The sequence below is a fragment of the Lampetra planeri genome, chromosome 2, assembly GCF_965212315.1.
Source record: "Lampetra planeri chromosome 2, kcLamPlan1.2.h2, whole genome shotgun sequence".
In the NCBI taxonomy this organism is placed as follows: domain Eukaryota; kingdom Metazoa; phylum Chordata; class Hyperoartia; order Petromyzontiformes; family Petromyzontidae; genus Lampetra; species Lampetra planeri.
The window spans coordinates 5166460-5189147 of NC_136108.1; the positions used below are offsets into that span (position 1 = coordinate 5166460).

Sequence of the window (22688 nt, forward strand, 5' to 3'; positions counted from 1 at the left end):
CAAAAGAGAAATACAAATGAGCAAGCGTACGTGTGCACCCGAGAGATGTGCGAGTATACAAAGGTTTGTTTGTTTTTTGCAAATAAAAATGGCTGCCTTTTTTTTTAATAAAACAAACCGAAATTCTAGTTAGAAACAGTGTACATCTGTACTCTTTGGTTCTTTCGGTAAAGTCACGTAGGTAGAAAAATAGTGTACATCTGTACTAGCTTTAGCACAACATAAAATGCACAGTACATACACGCATCACGTGTCCACAGCTTATTAGAAACTCAGTATTAAGCGAATGTAAGCCGTGAAAATTTCAATTGTACCCAACGGCTTCCGACGGACGCCTGTGCAATTAGTGTGAAATATCAATATATTGGTCTCACCTGGTGATATTAAAGGACACAGGAAAAAAAAAGTCACGCTTTTTCCCAAGTCTAATTACCATCATTAGCACTGCTCTGCAACCCCTACAGACTTCACAAAATATGACAGCACAACAAGCCGCTGGAGCATTGCAATTCACACATCGCTATCTGGGAATGTCGCGTGAAGAGCAATGGCGTTGGGGGTCATTTGATTTATTTAGACAAAACCTCAGCGCCAATCACATACATCAATTGACAAAGCCGTAAGATGATCCATTAAGCTCGAACAACAGTTGCACCTAAAATTACAGTAACCGATAAAACGTCGTGTTTTCGTTGATCTTTTTATTTTATTTTGAGAAATACAATAACTCTTTCTGTGGAACACCATACGCAGAGGCGTTCAAACGCAGAGACTAATGTCTGCAAAGGTCATGCAATGCGCCCGACCTCCACCACATTGTATTGCAGAGGATTTCTTGGCCAATTCTAAAGAAAAAGCACACAATCAATCATGAATGGCTGAACAGAACATAAAAAAATATATATTACCCATGGGCTTTCAAATTTATAGATATCAAATCCATTAAAAATATATATTTTTCAGAATTTCTGTGAAATGCACAAACCATATGAACGAAGCTCCACTCAGAAATATTATAGTTTGACTTGACAATATATTTAAATATATGATGCTATTTAACGGTTCGTAGGTTATCACAGATTTAAGTATCCAATTTCAGAAATACTATGCCATAAACTTTCAATTACACGCATGAGTTGCCAGCACCCTTCAGGTGTCCCGCAGAAATCAAACAACTTCTGCACTCGAATTTTATACACCGACTCGAACCCCACCGAAGGCACTATGCAGATCCATAGGCACGCAAAAACATCAAGAAACAGACGTCAATACACACACGTCCAGCTTAGTGAATAGCAATGGGTACACTGACACACACAGTAAAATGCACCCCCCCCCCCCCCCGATAAATAATACGGAGGAACTCGGCACAATTTAGCTCCGTATCTGTAGGAACAACAGAGAAGCGAGTGTCTGTGCATTTGCGAGATGCAGCGTTCCCACAGGAGCGTGGTGGTGGCGGTGGTAGTATATTGCCGTCCGCGGTGCGCACTGCCGACCTCTCAAGGGCTCTGGCGCTGCGCAAAATGCGTGTCACCTGCAGTTTGCCCCACAGTTGTGTGGAGCGAGGCATCCTTAAGACTGCGCGTGCTGCACGACCGCGTGTGAATTAAAACAAAACGAAAAATTACGCCTTGCTGTGCGACTAAACGGGGGAGCAATGGAATTTTCATTTTGGCGATGCCAATTCGCAGCGAACGGTGAAAAGTAAACAGCAAGTCGTAATTACATTAAAAGATCTGCGTTTTTCAGTGACACATCAATAAATCCTGCTGAAAAACCAACAAAGCTATGAAAATCTGCAACCCTAATAATCATCAGCAACAATACCTGCACGCTCTCACACACTGCCACGGGACCGCCCCCATACCTGCACGCTCTCACGCACCACCATGGGCTTGCCCCCGTACCTGCATGTTCTCGCGCAGATCGGTGGCCTCGTGTAGGGGCTGCGCAGCCATGCGGAACACCTCGTCGGGCGCGCGAACTCCCAGCAGCCTCATGGCGGCATACTCGCGCGTCTTCTTGCCCTTGCGGACAGAGAGGCCCCTCTTCTGCGCCTTGCCGCCGCCCCTGCGGTTGGTGATGGCCACGTGCAGGAAGAGGTTGGCATGTTCGATGCACTCCCCCGTGAGCGCGTGCAGCGGCACGTGGCGGTAGCCCGGCTGCAGGCACTCGAACGGGATCGTGTACTGCCCGATGAACTCGTCCCCGATGTAGTCGTCGTCGAGCACGACGAAGCGCACGATGGCCAGCTCGGGGAGGTTCACCTGGAACACGAAGCTCTCGTCGAAGACGGGGCTGCCGCCGTTCTGACCGATCGTCTTGGTCCTCTGCTCGGCGCAGTCGGCTGGGATGCCGTGCACCTCGACGTACACGTACGGGTCCACCACGTCGCCCTTGGAGCCGGAGCCCCGTGGCTTGGGTAGGTGCTGCCCGCTGATCACCTTGATGTGCAGCAGCTGCGGGGAGATGCCGGGCAGCCCGTCGCGCACGTTGGCACTGAAGTACGACACCTCGTCCCGCATGACCGACGGGCGCAGGACGTAGCCGCAGCCGCCGTTTTGCCGGAACCAGCCCACATTGAGGTCCATCATGAGCCCCGGCGTCTGGTAGTTCATGCCCACCACCTGGCAGCCACAGTTCCAGAAGTCCTGCGGGTTGAGATTGCTGGAATCGATGCGCATGGGGCTGGGGAAGATTCGAGAAAGGAACCTCTTATTGTGGTTGACGAAGTCCTCCGAGAACTCGTTGGAAAATCGGCTTGCCAGGGCCTCGGTGAACGAACACATCTCCCAGTACTTCTGGCACTGCTGCGATGAGTCAAAGTCCCGGAAACGCACAGATTTGCACAGGGTTATCAGGTCGGACAGCTCGGGGCACAACTTTTGTTTCTTCACGTCGATTTCGTCTGGCTGGAGGAAAATGTCCTGGGACATCTCTGTCCTCTGCGCGATCTCCGAGGCTTCATCTTCATCTGTGACTTCTCCCTCTGGCCCCGGTTCCTCAAAAGGTAACTTTTTCCCTTTGAGGATTATCTTCAGTTTCAGAGACTCGGGCGAAGGCAGGTAGCTCTCATTGATGTCCACGGGCTTGATGTACAGCTTATCGCCCAAAACCTTCTTTATGTGCTGCACCAAAACCTTCTGTTGCATAACGCAATTGTGGTTCTCCAAGCAGATGATCAGCGGGTATTCGGAGGCCACAAAAGCGTACTTGTTAATGGCCTCCAGCGCGCTGTGAAAGGTGATGGGCAGCGTCATTGTATGGCCATTGTAGACAATGGGCTCGCCGTCCGGCCCGTCCCAAACGTCCATCTCCACGCAGCGGCAGCCCATCCGCAAGGCCCGCACGTAGCCGCTGACGTCGCAGGGGCCGCGGAACTGGTCCTCGATTAGGTACGTGTTGTGGGACGAGTTGATGTAGTAATGGGAGATCGGCTGGCTCATGTCCTGGCAAACCCTCCTGTGCGCCGGGTCAAAGAGATCACATTCTGCAGAGATGAGGTACCCTGTGAAGCCGTCAATTCCTAAAAAGCCCCTTTCCTGCCCTTCGGTGGAGGGCTCGTACCGCCGGATAATGTCCGAACACATCTGCTCAGTAATATCAGTCATGCCCTGCTCCGCTTCCAAAAACATGGTTAGATCCCTGCTGTCCAGATACTCTTTACTGCTGGAAAACTGCACCAGTAGAAAATAGATCTCTGCCCGAGTGCACAACTCGTGGTACATGTCGACAAATTCGGGAAACGAGATGCCGTCTATTGGGGAGACCCTGCTCTTCTGCAGCTCTTTCAGCTTGAGTCTGATGGTGATGCCCTTCAGGGCCGGGTTCAAGCCCTGCAAAAGCTGGCAGGCCACCTCGACGGGCAGGCAACCTTTGCCGCCGCCGTCCGCTCGCGTGAAGAGCGGCAGCAGCCAGCAGTGGCGCAGCGAGTTGTGGCTGCTCTCGAGCATGTCGAGCGAGTGCGAGCCGAAGGAAAGGAGGTACCGTAGCCCCGTGACCCAAGCGTTGGCGATATCGGGCGCGGACGCCACGAGGTCGAGCGACTCGTATCCCTCGCCGTAGATGATAGAGAAGGCGCAGTCGGCCGAGATGTGCTCCGCGAAGCCGTGGTTGCGAAAGGTCTCCGTGTTCTTGCCAACGCGCACCTCCCTGATGGCGACAATCTCCAGACGGGCACGCTCCGAGTCCTTCTTGGACGGCTCCCAGCGAAGCCACTGCAGGTCGGACTCGAGCAGGAAGTAGCGCTGGTAAACACGCGAGTTTGGCCGGATCTTGCGCAGCTCGCAGCCCTCGAGCATGAGGTTAATGCAGTCGCTGGCGCTGCTCACGCGCCGGTCGGTGGGCATGCTGCCAAAGGACACCGTCTTCTTGCGCTCGCGCTTCTGCCGGGTCGAGTCCTGCAATCGCACGGGGCAGGGTAACGGCGTGAGCGGATGCAAGGCCCCGCGCGCTCCACAAATACACGCGCACAGGTCGGGCTACAAATGAAGAACGGTGAATTAATTGCCACGTGCTACCTGTACCCACACAAATAATAATAACAGAGCACATTAGGCATTTGCATCATTTGTATAGCATTTCAAAGGCAGGGACTGTCTGCCAGCCACAGTTCCTAACACAATAAAAAGCCATCTCTAACATGCCATAGCAGTAAGACTACACGGTTTTGATTTGATAACTGGAGAAAAACCCTGGCGGTTATCAACACAAGTTTGTGGTAAATATGTGCATTTATAATTACGTATTCCACAATAATGCCCTAGTATTCTTGCTACATCAGCACCCACCCCACCACACAGACTACACCAGGGATTTAATGGAATGTAGCTGGTAACAATGAGAATCATCAACACAGAGCACCACAGCTGGGCAAAGTCACCGCTTCAATGTGGGTGCATCATCGACCATAAACCAGCACTGGAGGTCAGGTCTCACACTGGTAATGCCAGTATGCAGTCTGGTCACTGAACAAATGGCCTCAGGGAAACACACGACATAAAAGGGACCTCATTATACATACCGATGCAGTACAAATGGGACTCTTTTTTTAGACCGTTCAAATCATTAACATTATTCCGTAATATGCAGGTGTCTCGTTAGGTCACAAACAACTGCTGTTTGAGAAAAAAAAAAAAACCCACGTCCATGCCACTGAGCAAAACTAGTTGCAGTTATTCGAGTATAAAATGGAAGGACTGATTTTGAAATCAAAGTTACCAGCTAATGATTCATCTTTTCAGTTTTATTGGCATGCTGAGCTGATCTTTGAAAAAAAAGGACACGGAATGACTCGCTTGATACGTAACTACCAATTAAGGCAGACATTAAAGGCAACTGCCACACATTGCTTTACACCACATGAAGCGTCTCAAAGTAACAGCCTGAATATGCTTAAGACTCTGTAAAAATATATATATATATTTAATCTAAGAGGCTATGCGAGTGGCATGGAGAATGGGATCTGGGAGCAGGCTCCGAATAGGCCATCGGATGTCAAAGCTACACGGATCACATTCGAGAATGCTGTGAAATGCGATTCTAGCAGCAGGCACAGCAGTGGTGCAATGCTCTCTGTAATGGCAGCTAATGGCAAATTTCCTCCCCAAAAATGTCAAGACATTAATTTTCCATTAAAGAAACACTAGGACCTCCCATTAACCTCGTAACTACTTGAACTTAACCTCTGCCTCTGGATGAGGCATCATTATCTCTTGCCGGCAGATATAGTAAGATATAGTAATCATTCATTCAGATCTTGTCCACCTGATGCAGTCACTATTAAATTCATCAAGACCATCGAGACATCAAGGATATAATAAGATTTTAAAATGTACCCATCAAATTCCAGACGGACGATTTGATGTTCTACCATGGATCAACTAATGCCCTGCCATCAGCATTCCAGAGACAAGTTACCAAGCAACTGCAGCTGCACCACCGTGGGTTTTTTTGTTTGATCCCTGTTGACCAAAAATGTGTTTAATATTGCAAGGGGCCTTATTATTCTACTTGTGTAAAAAAAAATAAAGCAATTATATCATGTACTTTCTTTGTGCCGTTATCCTCTGGGATGGGTAAACATGTATTTTAATCATCACCAGATAAATAAGCCAACAATGTCTTTCCTATATCAGGCCCCTCCACTTAAAAAACGTTTTCTTTTCATGTGGAGGGACATATATAGTGTGTGTTTATTTATTTTGTCACTTACATTCTCCACAACGACGCTAACGAGCGTCTACTCGGTCACGGGCCCTGCTCAACACCAGGTTACGTACCGGCCAGGGTCCGTGAGTGCAAACTGACCTCCACACATGGGGGCCCAACACACTCTCAATGTGCTCAGCTATATAGGCCATGTGGCGCACACACACACCACACACTGTCGACGAGAGGGTCCCCTCACCAAACTCAACGGTGAACTCAAAGCACCTCCCCCCCCTCCTCCACACTGCAAACTGAGCAGCATGTTGCTGGCTCGGAAAGACGAGCGCACGATCATAAACACCAAATATCTTTGAACCACAGGAAACTTTAAACTGATGAGCTCGAACCCCCACCCCCTTGGTAATGTATCGTGATGCAGAGTCTCATTTGCTTGCACCACCCTTGCGTTGCACCTTGCTCCGGCTATGGGGCACAGCTTTGTACAACTGGACACCCCTGGGGCTGCACTGGGCCATGCACACGTCAGGGTGCTAAGGCTGGATCCTTAATATGTGAAGATATTCGGTGTTATCGTGGACAGAGGTAATGTAATTCTCTTGAGTTCTCACCTGGTTAAACAATATCAACTTGACCTTACGTTGATCCCGTGAAGGGCACTAAGACACACTATAAACAGTGAAAACGTTATGAGCAATTTGGCAACCTCACCAAAAGGACAAATTTAAATAGCGTCACGGTAATTATTTGTCGTTTATGATATGCTTGACAAGTAGAAATGATGTTCCAATGCAGCAAAGTGCGCCAAAAGACGTCTAAAGTTGGAGGAACGGGAAATATTTACAGAAATATACAAAGAGTGCAAAAACAGTTCAACGCAAAGACGGAGCCAGGGGAAAGAGGTGTGTACACAAACCTCCTAAACCTGTCAAGGAAGAGGAGCGAGCGAGCGAGACGCGCACTCTCGCGAGCGAGCGGCACAGTTGATGTTTGTGCGGAGCGTCGGGGACATCCAAGGCCACGCAAACGTTGGCCAAAGCGCAAGTTTTCTCAAGAGTTCCGCCTTCGGACGTGACTTGTAAAAGAACGCCTCCCGTTCGCATCCACCACCAGTGGTGCGAGAAGAATGATTGCTGGCAGGTGTCACCTCGTGTGCCAAATGTGATTACATACGTACAGACAGTGCACTATGATAATCAAACCCGAGGGCTTCAGCGTAGGGAGCGTGCATTTGTATTCGTCGCGCGGAGAACGGAATCGATTGACGCTTTATTTCAAAACGGGCGGCGATATGAAATACATCGCCCCTCCCGCCCCCAATTTATTCGCATTTCTTATCTCCAATTATACAAAGATAACGTACGACAAAGCCAATTGCATAACAATTGCATAACAATTGGCTACGTAGCATCAAAGCAGAGGTTGGGGAGGGGGGAAACGTTTGCAGCAGCCGATGGCATGAAGTCGTTTGCAGAAAACCCATCGCGTGGCGCGTTTAAAAAAGTTCAGGCACTCTTCTAGAATGCTTAATTTGTTACAGCTCCTCTCCATAATAATTGGCTGTCAGAAAATGCAGTGGACCGGTTTCAGCGGACCGTGATAATGTCACATGCCGAGTAAACCTCCATGGCAGGCAGACCTATGACTCGAGGCTCAATTGCAAACAGTTTCATTTTTCATTCAGAGCTTCTGCTTCAAAAAGTGGGTGTGGGGGGGGTTTGGACGCATTCTTCTGGAAAACAGAAAAACTAATTAATTTGACCTTGTAAATAATTAGCATGTAGGGCTTGCTATGATGATGCGGTTGATAAAAAAAAATACGTCAGCGCCACGGTGGAAATTGTCATGAAAATTGTAATCGGAGATAGGAAGTTGTTGGATGTATTTTATTAAGCACGTCCCTCCCTTGAAATAGAAACTCCCGAATTAAATAGGCTCTTATCCGGCCATGAATAAAACCGTCAAACTGTCTAAACGTGACCCTGGAATTGGGGGGTCCTATTGCACCGCATTCTACTCCTGCTGGTCTGGAAGCCAGCAGATTAAAGATGAATATGAGTGAGCGTGGCACATGGCGGCCCAAGAGAGAAGCCATCGGCACTGCACACGCGTGTCCATGTGATTTAGAGTGCACACATTACTCATTGCACTCAAAATGCACTCGCAACAATGACAAATCTCGGCACATGTTTGTTTTGATCACCAAGAATCTGGAGGGATGAAATCAACTCGTGTGCAGATGTTAGGTGAATAAGTACATCGCAGGTTCATGAGAGAGAGCCAGCTTGACGATGCCTTAATTCAGCAGTAGATTGACCATGGCCGATGATGATGATAATAATTAATGCAAATAAATCACAGTCCTCAAGAAATTGCACGTTTACAATTTGTCACACAGCTCACATTTAAAAGTTCGGAATTATCGCTGCTTCCCATTCTATTATATGGACCGAAATAAATATATGTATGGTACACATAAGGTACACACAACGTCGCTCTAAAGTGGCTATGTAATCGAATCTCACAACAACGTTGCAATGATGTTGAGGGGGTGCACAAGACAAATTGTACGTATCGTGGATTTTGCACACCTCCCCTATTTTGGCAGTCAAATCCATTACGATGGAGCAGCATGGCCACCCAAGAGCAACTGCGGTCAACCGAATCAACGCTGGCGAAAATTACTCACCCACCAAAAAGACGGGAGCACGGATTGCTATTGGAATTAATACATGCCCAGTGTCCCACTGCACTGGGAATCGCTCAACAGGTGCTGTTGTACTGAGAATGTAAATACGATACGAATGATTACAGCCGGCTGTAGGTTTCCGGCTTTAATACCCAAGAGCTGTGGTTCTTAGTGTGGTTCCCGGTACCACCAGGTGGTCCGCGACGGTCCTCCAGGTGGTCTCCGCGAGGCTGCGATGTAAATGCAGGTTGATCATGTTTTGGACATTCATTAATATTTGACTCGTGATATTCAATTTAATAATGAAGTTCAGTAAACTACTCCTAATTAAACTACCCTAACTTTAAAATCTAAATTCCACCCCCACCCACCACCCCCTAAAAAAACGTGTTAAAATATATATAATTGTTATATTCCGGTAATATGAATCATTTTGTCTCACTGCTATTTAGAGATAAGTGAATGCGTTTTGTCACCAGGGGTGGGGGGAGGGGGCTGGGTGGTCCGTGGGCCACAAAAGTTTGTATAAACACTGCTCTATGTACATATGTTGATTTTTTTTTCACACCGTACGTAGCTAACGTGCTAATCGGAGGTGCGCGCGGGGGGGGGGGACAACAAACTAAACACAAAAAGCAGTTCCAAAGAAATGGGTTTTCAATCTAGAGGATTTAAAAGTGCACAGCTCCAGTGGTTTCCCAGCATCGGAAGCAAGAGCATTCCAGACGGCCGCAGAAGGGCATCTGAAAGAGCGCGATGATGTGGGTGACAGTCTTTGTTTGATGGCTAGCCAGAAGCCAGACGAATGCAATGAATCGCCCACCACGCCCTCACCTGCTGCTTCGCCCGCACATTACCGTTTCTGCGCCCACGTTACCGTTTCTGCGCCCCACGTGCACCTTTTTTTAATTAGTCCGGATACGTGTTCTTCTTTCCTTATGGAATTGCTGGTTTAACATCACACGCAGACTTGAGAGCAGGTGGCTGAATGTTCAATTACGTGCAGGTCCCGAGGTCCGCATGTTCAAGTGACCAAATAATACGTCAATATAAGAATGAATGATTTGTCGAATGGTCACCATCGTCAATCATAATCAATCTACTGCTGAAAGGATGACCTGCCCAAGTCGTCACCAACTCTTGTAGTTCTCCAATGTAACAACTATGTACGAGCAGCATTAATGTTTGCTTTACATTATCTTTTTATCTGCCAGTGGAATTTCAGCAAAGCACTTGACTTACAATTGTAAAGCTGCTGGCTCAAATCCCTACTTATGTGTTAATTCCATCCATTATCCCTCCAGGGCAAATACAATTAATGCCACACTTTGGTGTGTTAACAGTGGTTGTCCAAAGAAGAGACAGGGCTTTTACCAAAGGAATGTAGAATTTCTACTACCGGCTCAGTAAGGGCTGTCAACGGACTTGATAACCACCCCCTGCTCAAATGTGGAATTTTTAATCTAGATTGAAAACTGACTTCTTTAGAATTGCTTTTGGTATTTCGTTTGTTATCCTTCCCCCGCACCTCCGATTACCATGGTTGGCCTATGTACGGCTGTGAAAGAAGTTCAATAAACATACCTGCAATTGACTATAGAAACATTATGACAATTTCATTATTTATATACGACACGTTAAAATAATGTTCAGTTCATTGTTGTATTGGTGTCTTTACTCTCACGAATCACGATTTACTTTACTTTAATTTATTTTACTTCAAAACCCTACGTTGGGGCCGACATACGAGCCGGTTCGCAAGCTGGCACGACCAGGGGTCACACGGACACCAACCGATCTGCCAACGCTGCCCACCGAGGGCTTGCTCGCTTGCTCGCTCGTGAAATACAAACAATGACCTCGTTGAAATCTCAGCAAAAAGCAGTTCAATGTAAATAGGCATCCTTGTTTGTAACTAACTCATAATTGTTTGTGTCTTTCCTATAAGTACTACAACGAATGTTCATATTGTGTATGAGCTTTATTTGAAAATGATCATGTCAAAATAATAATACATTATCGCGCTTTTGAGCGTTCGCTCCTAGTGATCTATTGCAAAGATAGTATTAGAAAAATGTATACATTTAAATGTATGGCCACTCTAAAGCTTTTGTATTTAAGACCAGTGACCTTTTCGGAGATCATTACACAAGGAGGGCCAAAGTTATACTGCATACCATGGTGATTATAATAAACCACGCAGGTTTATAAACACTCTTTCTTCACAATTTGGGCAACATTTTTTTAATGTAAATGTATTAACATACAGTCACGCCGTGTGGAAACCATATGCGAAAATCAAAACTGGCCAGGAAATATTTTGATTTCTCAAAACGAGGTTTGCTCTTAACAATTGTAAAGAGCGGCAGTACATGTGTGGGCCTGGTATGTCCACAAGAGGATGCGTCTATCGTCTTACCCGTGACCTGATTAACCCCCTAACCCCGACTCCTGTTATCCATGACCAGAATCGATCTGCAAAAAACTGCTATTATGCGCAAGATACAGATTGTTATTGTGCCACGGCTACTTCGCGGGCAAGCCACATCACCAGAAAGTGGAGGCGACTCATGTCATCCACAGCTATTTCACTGGTCAGAGGAGTTGTGTGGCATATTCATTCTAATATTTGTGATAAGCTGGGTACTTTTGCTGTGGATTAATGATGATGATAATGGCGGTGGTGTTGTTGATGAAGTCACATTTGACAATGCATGCTGCAGGGATCATTACTAACCCCATACCTCTTGAATCTCTGTATTAAAAACGATAAAAGTATGTTTATTTTACAAGGTAAGGCCCACTGTCATATATAGCTCTTTTTCAGAATCGACCTGGCCACAAATTATAGCTCAACGAGATGGCTTATCGTGTGGAAATGTATAGCAATAGTCATATACTCTGAACGCGTGTTGATTCTATATGGAGGGAAAATCCGGAGGATCCAGAGAAAATTCCACGCGACCACCGCAGAGAAGACACAAACTCCTCATGGAACAGACCCACACACGTAAAAAATAGCGTGCCACTATTTCCACGAACAACTTTACTTCCCGTTTGCCATTAACAAGTCCTTTGATTAAAGGATCATGTGTTGCAGCTGGGTGTGGCGCTTTCTGTCCATATGCCGGATTTCCAGCTGTCAGCGTTTGTCCTTGGGAGGTGGAGGAGAAACTAAATCCGCGTGCTCATCTCTCAGAATAGGCCCCAACATCAGCCGATCAATGCACAGATCGGCGGCTCGCTTGACAGATGCAATCATCGCCACGGAGGCTGCATCAATGGGTTAAACATTTAACGTGATTTTCTCATCATGTGCATTTAAATATCAAATATGTGAAATGCACGTGGGCCATTTCTTTTTTGCGCGTCAAGCCGAGCAAAGTATAAATACAGAAAATGTCAAGCAATGTTTTTTGCAGAAATACTTAGAACTATTAATTTCCCTTTTTTTGTACGAGCACAAAAGCAGCATCTGTGCTTCATATCAGGTTACGATATATGCGTGCTAGAACATCTACAAAACATCAATCAGCAAAGCTGCCACATGGCACAGTGCGAACTTTCACCTTGTGTCATGTGGTCTGCCTGCCCACATGCCCGTGCAATGACACCAGTGGCTTTGAGAGGATGCGTTTGCGCTCGGGATGAAAGCTTTGCGAGCAGAAGGGCTTTCAAAGCTCGCTGTTGCTTCCAAAGAGGACACAGTTGATATCAGGACACTATTTTTCTGAACATTACGCAAAATGGACAGCCCTACACAACACAGTTTTTATTGTAGGTATAATCTTGTTTTGTTAACTTTAGGTTCATTATTTAATGTTGTATTCCAGTCTACACAAATATGATTTGAATGTCGCTAATGTTAATTTACGTCATTGATGTATGGTAAGCATTGGCTAAAAGCAACATACTGAAAGTGCACAGCAGTGATGTGTCGTTTGCAAAATAAGTGAGAGAACATCACTAGAGCCGTTGCAATGCATCGATGGAAATTGATTCTTGACCCAAATGATACAGTTTTTAATTGACTGCTGAAGAGTCCTTACTTTTTGATTGAATGGGATATTTTATTTAAAAAAAAACTACGTCGATGAACAAAATACAAGAGTGCATCGTCATCTCCATAAGCCATTGTCAATCCACTGCTGGATGAAGGCCTCATCAAGCCACCGCTATCTCTCACGATCCAGCAGATAATTTCTGCCACTGCACATACAGAAATCATGGCTCAAGCAAACGTTTGGCGTTTGCACTAAATTTTACAACAACAACAAAAACGCTCCACACATATGCACACTTGCTGACAATTTACGTAACCCTGCTGTATCTATTTACAATTTTTCTCAACAACAACAACTGTTCTTTTTTTCATGAATTAAACGGCAAATGTGCCAGGCGAGAGAGGGAAAAAAAATGGGGATGTGGCCACTTGGAAAAAAAAAGGAGTGTGCAAGAGTCAGAGATCGAGGAGATAGAAAATTTGCATACTCGCTCAACGTACAAGTGTGTTTGTGTGTGTGCAAGCTTGTGCACACACTGCCTGCAGCGGGTCACATACCTATTCTATTTACCTGCATAAAAATAATGAGTGTGAGCAACTCTGTTGTTGTTATTGGATAAACTCAAGACCTTGACGTTACGGTCTAGTTTTCTGGCCTAAGCACAGCCATATGGCTGCCAGGTCCGAATGTGTTCCAACTCCAGTGCGCCTATTTGAGTGCATTGCAGATTTGCAGTGAGCGGATTCAAACGCCCGTACGGCATGTTTGCATACATTACTCATAGGTGAAGAAGAAAAAAAACCCGGGACACCCTCATTTTATAAATCGACAACCACCCCCCAAAACAACGAAAACACCCACAATTGACCCCCTTAGGACGCGCCCATTGGTTCATAATAACACATACTCTTAGTTCTTTCGGTAAAGTCACGTAGGTAAAAAATGAAATAAAAATAAACAAAAATAAATACCACGCACCTTATATTGACTTTACCGAAATAACTAAGAGTATGAATCTTTGCAGTCACGAAAGCTTCAAATCTACAATCATAATAACACAGACACGGAGCAGCCGTGGCCAGCAAGAGCCAGCAGCTCAGAGTTTACTGCTGTTGGTTTAATGCAACTGGTGGTCCTGCTCCCCCGGCCTCCCAGAGGCAGTGCACAGTGTGGTGTTAATAGCCGACAGTAAAGATGGCAAGAGGTCACATTTCTGGGACAAAAAAAAATCCACCCACCGGCCCTGCAGGCCACAAGCGCTGCACCGGCGAGACACGCGGCACGTTATGCCGACGGCGGAGATAGCGGCGATGCCGATCTGCGTGTAAAGTACCAACTATGAAACAAAACTTTTTATTTTACCAGGTAAATGCCCACTGAGCTATGCAGCTCTTCTTCAAAAGCGACCCGGCCACAAATGATAGCTCAACAAAGTGGCTAATCAAAGCTGTCAAATACTCTAAACGCATGCTGATTCTAAAATGTGGAGGGGGGGATGGAAACTTGGAGGAACCGGAGAAAAATACTACGCGATCACGGAGAGAGGGACATGCAAACTCCAAATATGCAGGCATCAGGGTTGGGATCGAACCCACGGCCTTCTGTATACCGGGCGAGGTAGATAACATCTTGCCACCGTGTACCCGGTCATATCCACCGACAATTCGCCAGCAGTGCCGTTTTGACACGGGCCGGATAAATGAATATGTCGCAACACAGTTTACACAACACCCACACACACACGCAGTTCCTGGTGGCAAGCCAAACACTGTTGGGTTTCCAAAGACATGACGGTGTTTAATAACCCAAGTAATCGTCGTCATTATGTCCTACTCTGACATTATTCGGGGTGGTTTATATAATCACGATGGAATCCTCGATTTACTTTGATGCTAAATCAGGAATGTGTGTTTACTCGAGGTCTAACTATTGCACGGTTAGGACAGTCGTGGTCCCACCAACTCCCACACAGACCCAGCGAGTGAGCTGCATGCATCAACATTTCCTTGCGGTTGACACTCCTATAATTCCAAGCCGTTAGCAGCATGGCTATAAATTATGAAATAATACAGTCATAATATAAGGTGCGTGGTATTCATCAGTGGTACCAAACCCATAACAATTACCATTTTTCCACCGTACCAAACCCACACCACTTAACATTACAGAATGCTGTCACCTTTAATGATGGTGACCTGAGCTACCCTCGGCAACAGTGCCTTCATGATATTCCTTCACCTAACCACCGAGCACAGCATTTAACAAACGCACACGTAGACTATGGCAGGCTAGGCAAGTATGAGCACCCACAACACAATTAATGCGGCGATCGCTGGATGATCGTCACACAAAGGCCATCCCATTCCATCGCTCACTCTCCCCCATCGAGAAGCACCAATGACATTTAGGGCCAGGACGACCTGCCGAGATCAGAATCCAACAAGGCACTCTCTCATGAGCCCACCGAGCGCTAGGAACACAACATATCTCAAAAGGCACACTCTCCCGTCTGCCGAACATTGGAAGGCCCTAATCGCCAATGAAAGGCACGTGACCTTCAGATTTCAACCCCATATGACAAACAACCCAAAAAGGGAATTTTGTGCAACAATATTCTCCAAACCACGACAAAAGGTGCCATTGGCTATTTTCCAGAACAGAAAAATGATGCACATCAGCATATTGCGCGAGTCACTTCCTGAGCGACACGCGTTGAGGAAACATGCCGAGGTTCTGGAAACATTTTTAATCCAGAAATGCTTTTTTTTCCTTCTGGGGACTATTGTTCACATCACAACTGTTATTTTACATATAATGGGCAAAGAGCCACTGAGAACGCTTTGGTGTAAACATAATAGCCTATTTAAACTGAATCCAGAAAATGTCATGCCTTTGTGCACCGACTTGTGTTCATTTCTTCCCTTATTTTAAGGAGAGAGAAAAAAAATGTTGGTAGAATTGTTTTTTTACGCCCAATGTTCCTGTGAATCACTTATTGACTACGGCCACTCTCTTAGACCAAGGCTGTTAAAAATAACAAGGAAACCATGATGTTTAGTATGAACACTGTAGCTGGAGGTATTGATTTCATGAAAATGTTGACATTAAACAAATGCCCTATAAAAAAAAACACACCCCTCAATATAATAAATGTGCCCAGAGCAAAGAAGACAGATGCATGTGCCCAGCACTGAAGGCTCCCAAAGTTTTTTACAACCTGACTCACAGCTACCTATGATTGTCATAAAGGCAAATAAATAAAACGTATCCAAGCAAGGCCCTTATGATAAGCAGATGTATACATATGGAGGCAGGCATGATATTAGTTTTACTGCACTGCCTGCACACAAGCAAGTACGTAAAGCTGTGAATAAGTGCCGACGCAAGCTCACGTTACACTTGCACACGGGTGGACCTAACAAGAGCACGAGCGATGAAATACTTATTTCACCAGCTTGCAAGAGAGGCGTTCATTCAAGCTGCTCGAGTGCATACACAACACCAAATAGAAAACAAGAAGAGAGATTTTGAAGAGCAATTCCATTTCATGGCACCTATCACCGAGTGCGTCCCTACAAAGGGGATTGGCAGAATGCAAATAATCAGGACAGCTTATTTGAGAAAAGCAGGATTGCGAACTTATCGACGGCATGCGAAGGTGGCGTTGGAAACCATGCTGTGACAGAGTCGAGCCAGGAAGCCAAAACCTGACCGGTGAGCTCTTGGGAAAAAACAAAACAATGAAAGGGAAAGCAACGGTGGAAAAGTAAAAGAGCTACTGTGGAAGAAATAGAAATTCCTTCCACACTCCTGATATGTCGTCGTCGGGTTGTTTGGCCTGAGAGCCAACGTTTTGCTCCACGTGCTGGGTGCCTCTTCAGCAATGTGGAAGCGAACCGTCGGACATCACAACCCGCAAACACGCGGAGAGCTTCCTTCAAGTATTTAGCATTATGATGAAAAATTAATTCCCCTTCACGTGTATTCCCACAACGCATCAATTACTTATGCGCAGGCGGTCCCGCGAGATGTGAACGTCTGACTTACGAACATCCACACATAAGAACGAACCGCCATCTGACTTGCGAACATTCGGTTGTATTGATGCACAACGACAGTGAACTGTTTGACTCGAGGTAAGTGAACATGTTACTTTCTTTAGTTTGATTTACTATATGGTATGTATTACAGTATTACATGGAAATGTACAATATTGAATCTTATTTAAGAGTTTAACAATGCTTCCCTTTTTTGTTGAAACATAACACATTTTATGTACAGGTTAACATTGAGTTCAGAGATACGAACAAATCGACTTACGAACACGTCTCAGGAACATAACCCGTTCGTAAGTCGAGGACTGTCGATACTGTGCATTGAGTACTCAACAACAATGAACAATATGTTTACATTTTTGATTTAAAGCGTTCGTGACTGCAGGGATTCATATTCTTGGTTCTTTCGGTAAAGTCACGTAGAAGGGAAACAATAAAATAAGAAAAATATAAAACAATAAAAGTCTCACGATGTTTCGACTGCAACACAAGCAATCATCATCAGGTGTGGATTTCACAATCAATCATCATCAGGTGTGGATTTCACACCTGATGATGCTTGCTTGTGTTGCAGTCAAAACGTCGTGTTTTATTTTTATTTTTTTATTTTTTTATTTCCCTTCTACATGACTTTACCGAAAGAACCGAGAATATGAATATGTTTACAATGTAGTGGCTCAGCATAAATGTATGCAGAAGGCCCCCGTCTATGCTGCTGTAATGGTTATTTGCGATCCTAAGCGTTATCTAATCCTCACATAGTTGCTGCTAATGAAATGCTGATGCTGCAATGACCTCTTTAATAATGCACAAGGGACTTCTCAGCGCTCACGATTCACCCGCTGCCAAACCAACACCCCCTAGCTACTTCGGGCGGGAAGCCACCACCCCAAATTAAACTCGCACAGCGCAAATAAGGACTATCGCAGAACGGTAGCCTCAACGTAATTCCCCCACTCATTGGGGCCAACCGTTGGACCAATGTTGTAGCAAAGATTCCAACCATATTCCGTTGGTCAAAAGATGCAAGTTTGCTGGGTTAATTTATCTAGCTGATGCAAGGGAAGTGGGTTTTTGGGTACCAAATGAAGACATTTTGTTATACTGTACCATTTACTGCCAATTCCCTTTGACCAAATCACTTCAAATGTATCCCATATCATCAGAGCTAAAAAGCTGAGCAAGTTGAGCCTTAGGTAGTGCTTGGATTGGATGGGCAATTGCCGGGTTTTAACAAAAAACATGTGTTATAAGCATTATGGGCAGCAAACAACAGTGTAGAAAAATCCGCTGTAGTACTGTACTTCTATGTTCCTCACTTTCACCAACCGAAACAGACCAGCGTAGTGAAGTATGGCCAGATAACCCCCGCGACCCGCACGGTGTGGAGAGGCCCTCATCCACTAGCGGATAATACAAACTATCCGTAAATTTATCTATCTAATTACGTCACTCAGTGATGTTAAAATGTGGAAAAAAACACAAATAACATTTATGCATGTTGTTATTTTTTTTATAATAATTACACTTATGCAGAAAATTATAGATATGAAATTATAAGCTCTTGAAGCAATTAGAGAAAAAATAAATAGTATGACTAATGCATGCAAGAACATGGAATAAATTATCAGCATGTGCCCCAATGCTATTCACCAGCCGGTCAGCATGGCTGCCTTTTTAGCACTTGGCACTCGATTATTGGGCAGCCTCACATGTTGATTGCGCCGTGCCATCAAATTAACAGCACTTAGACAGATTAGTTAAAACAATTAGTCCCAGTTTGTATCTCAGCACTGCCATGTTTTCAGTTGAAATTCACAACTCAAACATTTATCGAGGGGGGGCGAAAACAGACAACCCCACACATATCTCGTTTTGCACCGTCGATACAAACGGCACATCTGCCAAAAGCCCCAGCGCACACCTACGTGGACGCATTTTCTTCGGGCCGATTTTAGCTCTCAGGAACTGATATTCCATAATGCCATAAGGAATCATTTTCCTAGGTTAACCAAGTTCACATGGGGCATGGCTGAGAAAATATTTACTTTCGAAACTGCACCTCCCTCTCCGTAACACCGCCCACTTCACCCAACCTTCAATTTTCGGCAGGGCAGAAGCTTTTTCAAATCTCTGCAGAGATCAAGTAAAATAATAAACATCCCACGTATCCAGCAGACAGCAGAAGCAGCAGCATTCTCAAAGCAATCTACTAAGTATGGTAATTGTATGGTAAAAGCCATTGAAGTTTCCATGGAGAAAATTGCTTTCAGTTTTCACCAACGGATGTTACTTAATGTGCACAGCAGCAATGATATAAATGGGTTTCTTCTCAATCAATGCGTATTCTGCCCAATATATTTGACATTTTGAGGCTCTGTTTATTGCTAAATAGATTGCTTAGAAGTGTACAATTGCATTCAACATGAGTCCATCCAATTTATATTTTCCGTGTGTAGGATTATACACAATTGGGATCTTGAGCAAACATTTCAAACGTGCCACGCAACTTTTGCAACTCTGAAATATGAAACTGCATACTTGGTGTCAAACGAGAAGTGGCAAGTATGCATCTCCATCAGCAGCCCTGAGCCATTGGTGGAAATGCCACTCCTGTGCGTGGAAACCAAAATCTCCATTGGATAACCCACAGTTGACTTTCCACAAAAGTGATACTCATTTTAAGATCAACACCAGAGGAATAACGGCCGAGTTGAGCCCCCTGCCAAGACCTGATCTCACGCAAAACTGCCTACTGTACGTCAAAGTGCGCTTTGCCGGAGAGACACCCGGATGGGTTGCACACGAATGATAAGTTTTTTGGTATTTTTTTTACCAAACCACACTGAATCATTGAAAAAAAAAGAATAGCACTGCCCCCCACATTCTCCACTCCGCTTATTGCAATGCAGTGTTACGCAAATCATCACTGGTTGCTCACAGCCTCCTACCATCCTCTACTCGCACCATGGATATCCAAGCAAGAGCATTAAATCTCCAGGTCACCTCAACCAAGCCAAACCACCCATACCACGCCTCCCTTTACCCACTATAATTTTCTCCTTTCTCTTTCACAACTCAGTCGAGGCGTGTACTTGGCTGATTCATAATAGCCTGGCGGTTACTACATTGGGCCTGTCCCGATCAGCTACACACGCATCAATTAAATTAAACATTTACAGCTCAAGGGTTTGAAATGGATACGAAACATGCTTGTAACATTCCACCTCAAGGAGGCCTCACTGCGTGTATCCATAAAAAGCCACTGGTGTGGTAGAATCTGCCCTGCAGCCCAGAAGAATGGTGATTCAGACCACACTTTGGCATATCTGGCTATGTATAGGAAAAGGATTAAAGGTTGAATACATACACACAACACCAGGACAATGCAGCAGCCACATCAATGCACGTTCTTTGTGTTCGTAATCAAAGAGATAAAGCCTACAACATAATTTTTTTAATGCTCTTTCTACCAATTTAATAACAGAACGCAGAAATAAAACGCCCACTGCGCGGGTTTTAACAGAGGTACTGTATAGCTCTTGGGAGATTATTTTGGCTTGAAAAGCCCATTGGTCGGCATGATGTTCGACGGTTCATTCCACAATTTGGGAGCGCCTCTTCATGGAACAAAACAGAAAGGATTTACAAATATTGTTACACGATTAAAGAGTAATAGGTTACGAAGTGCAATTTTCTGTTCATCTTTCTAATTATATGTTTTGCGAGTGATCTGTTTTGAGCATTACAAGTTAAACAGCGGAGTGAAAAATGCAAACTCGTCAATAGCATCACCGAAGATTGGCATTTCCCTGTCAAAGATTACTTGGATTCGATTCCGTTTTTCTTCATGTATTATCACAAAGTAAACTCCAAAAATGCACACAAATTACTGCCATCAACGGCCTTGCACTGCCGTGTGGAAGGAGCCAACACGAATGGAGGCTGTTGACCCAACAGGTGGACCGACGGCATAGAGGATGACGACTTAGAATCGGAATATGTATTTATACTGGAGTAATCTGATGAGCTACGAAGCTCTTTTTCAAAGATGTCCGGTATATAAAAGAGAGCGTGGGTCTACGAGAAGCGATCGCCGTGACCAAAGAAAGGAAGGGGCAGAGTAGATGTCCATCGTGCCGCCTCGTCAGATGCCAAGTGATGCCTGATGGAAGAGAGTGACGAGTTAACAACTAATAAAATTTGGCAGATAGCCTACATATGTAGCAACTACTTAAAAGTTGTACGGGCACAATTACAAACGCAGGAATGAAACAAACCAAACTTAATGTCCTGTCACGACAGTTGAGTGTCAGAATGCGAAGCCAATGCCCGGTGGGGCATCGTGTGGTTGGCATGGGGCCCTAGTGCAAGGAATTAAATCGCCCTCCCACCCACACCTCCCCTGCCCAATTTATCCCCTCCTCCCCTCTTCCGGAGGCCGATGCCTGAGCCACTCCAACCCATTTTACTGGACATCTCTGAAAATAGAGCTTTGTATATATAAAGCTTAAATATACGCTGCCAAGCTTGGTGGTGTTCATTCAGACGCTGTCTTTCCGACAGACCTGTTCTTCACCCGAGGACGGCTGCTTGCGTTGTTGGCCGAAACGTCGTGATAATTGTATTTTATAATGTTTTATTTTTATTATTTTATTATTTCCCTTCTACGTGACTTTACCGAAAGAACCAAGAAGATAGAGCTTTGTAGCTAATCAGATTCCTCAAATGTAAATAGATATTCTGAGTTCCGATGAGCCCTGGTGCAGTTGCACCGACTGCCAGCGCAAGAGCTGTGCCACTTCTTATACTTCCTTAGGTCTACAGAAGCATGCGATTTAATGTCATCGTCACGGCCGCTCTTACTATTGATCTGCACAATGCACCTACGATTCACGGTACTTGTGCATTTGGATGAATTCAGGGTTTAAATTGACAACCTCTGCAAGTGCAAGTAAACCAGAATGTACTACATCAAGATGATGAAGCTCAAATTAGTATGGCTTCATACGAATCAGGCACACAAAAACGCAGACATTGGGTCATCTATATATATTTTCCATGTCAAAAACGACATAAAAATTCTAATGATGACATGATAAGTCATTGGATTGCCCACAAAAGTGCAATGTGTTCCGTTTGAATAAAAAAACGAAATTCAACGTCCTATATTTATCCAAGCGAAGACCGTCTGATATATATTTTTTTTTTCATGGGATATCTCTCAAGGCAGTATTAAGCAGCGAAGACTTTTGATGAACAAAAAAATGCCAAGGTCTCTTACGTTAAATTAATAATTACCGCAGTGAATTGCTTTTCCACGACGTAAATAATAGCAAAAAAATGGGTACCGACACAGGCACAAAATGAAAATACCACAGAGGTCACGTTGCTCTATAATGCATGAGGTAGAAGCAATCTTCTATATTTACTCTTGATATAAATCTTCATGAGTTTTAAGTTTTAGAATATATCTTACTGCTCAATACAGAACTGCTGTAAATACATATAAACAACATTATTGAGAGAAACCCCGATTTAAAACTAATGCACAAAGAGCCACCTTCTCACCACAAAGGACAAAAAAAACTTTGCATCTGGAATTTTGAACAATGTCCGATATTTCCCCCTGCCTATTTGAAAACAAACAAATCTAAGCCTTCTAACCCACATTGAAATATCGGCGAGAAAACAAATTGACTGCAATTGCGTGGAATGTACGCTCAGGGTGACAGGTTCAGTCATAAGTCAGACGGTGCAAACGGGCAT

The 22688-nt window shown here is 44.8% G+C and overlaps 1 protein-coding gene across 2 annotated transcripts in view; it reads right to left on the reverse strand.

Annotated features, from left to right (window-relative positions):
* LOC144725144 (inactive phospholipase C-like protein 2) overlaps window positions 1-22688 on the reverse strand; it is an 80175-nt gene that overhangs the window by 31873 nt on the left and 25614 nt on the right. The window contains exons 2-3 of one of the 2 annotated variants that reach the window (XM_078604610.1): window positions 1911-4403; window positions 6-845 (exon numbers count right to left, since the gene is read on the reverse strand). In XM_078604610.1, the coding sequence (XP_078460736.1) occupies window positions 789-845; window positions 1911-4403 (2550 nt within the window). In that variant the 3' untranslated portion in view covers window positions 6-788. Of the gene's footprint in view, window positions 1-5; window positions 846-1910; window positions 4404-22688 lie in introns of those variants that run through there. The other variant, XM_078604609.1, reaches the window with a different exon arrangement.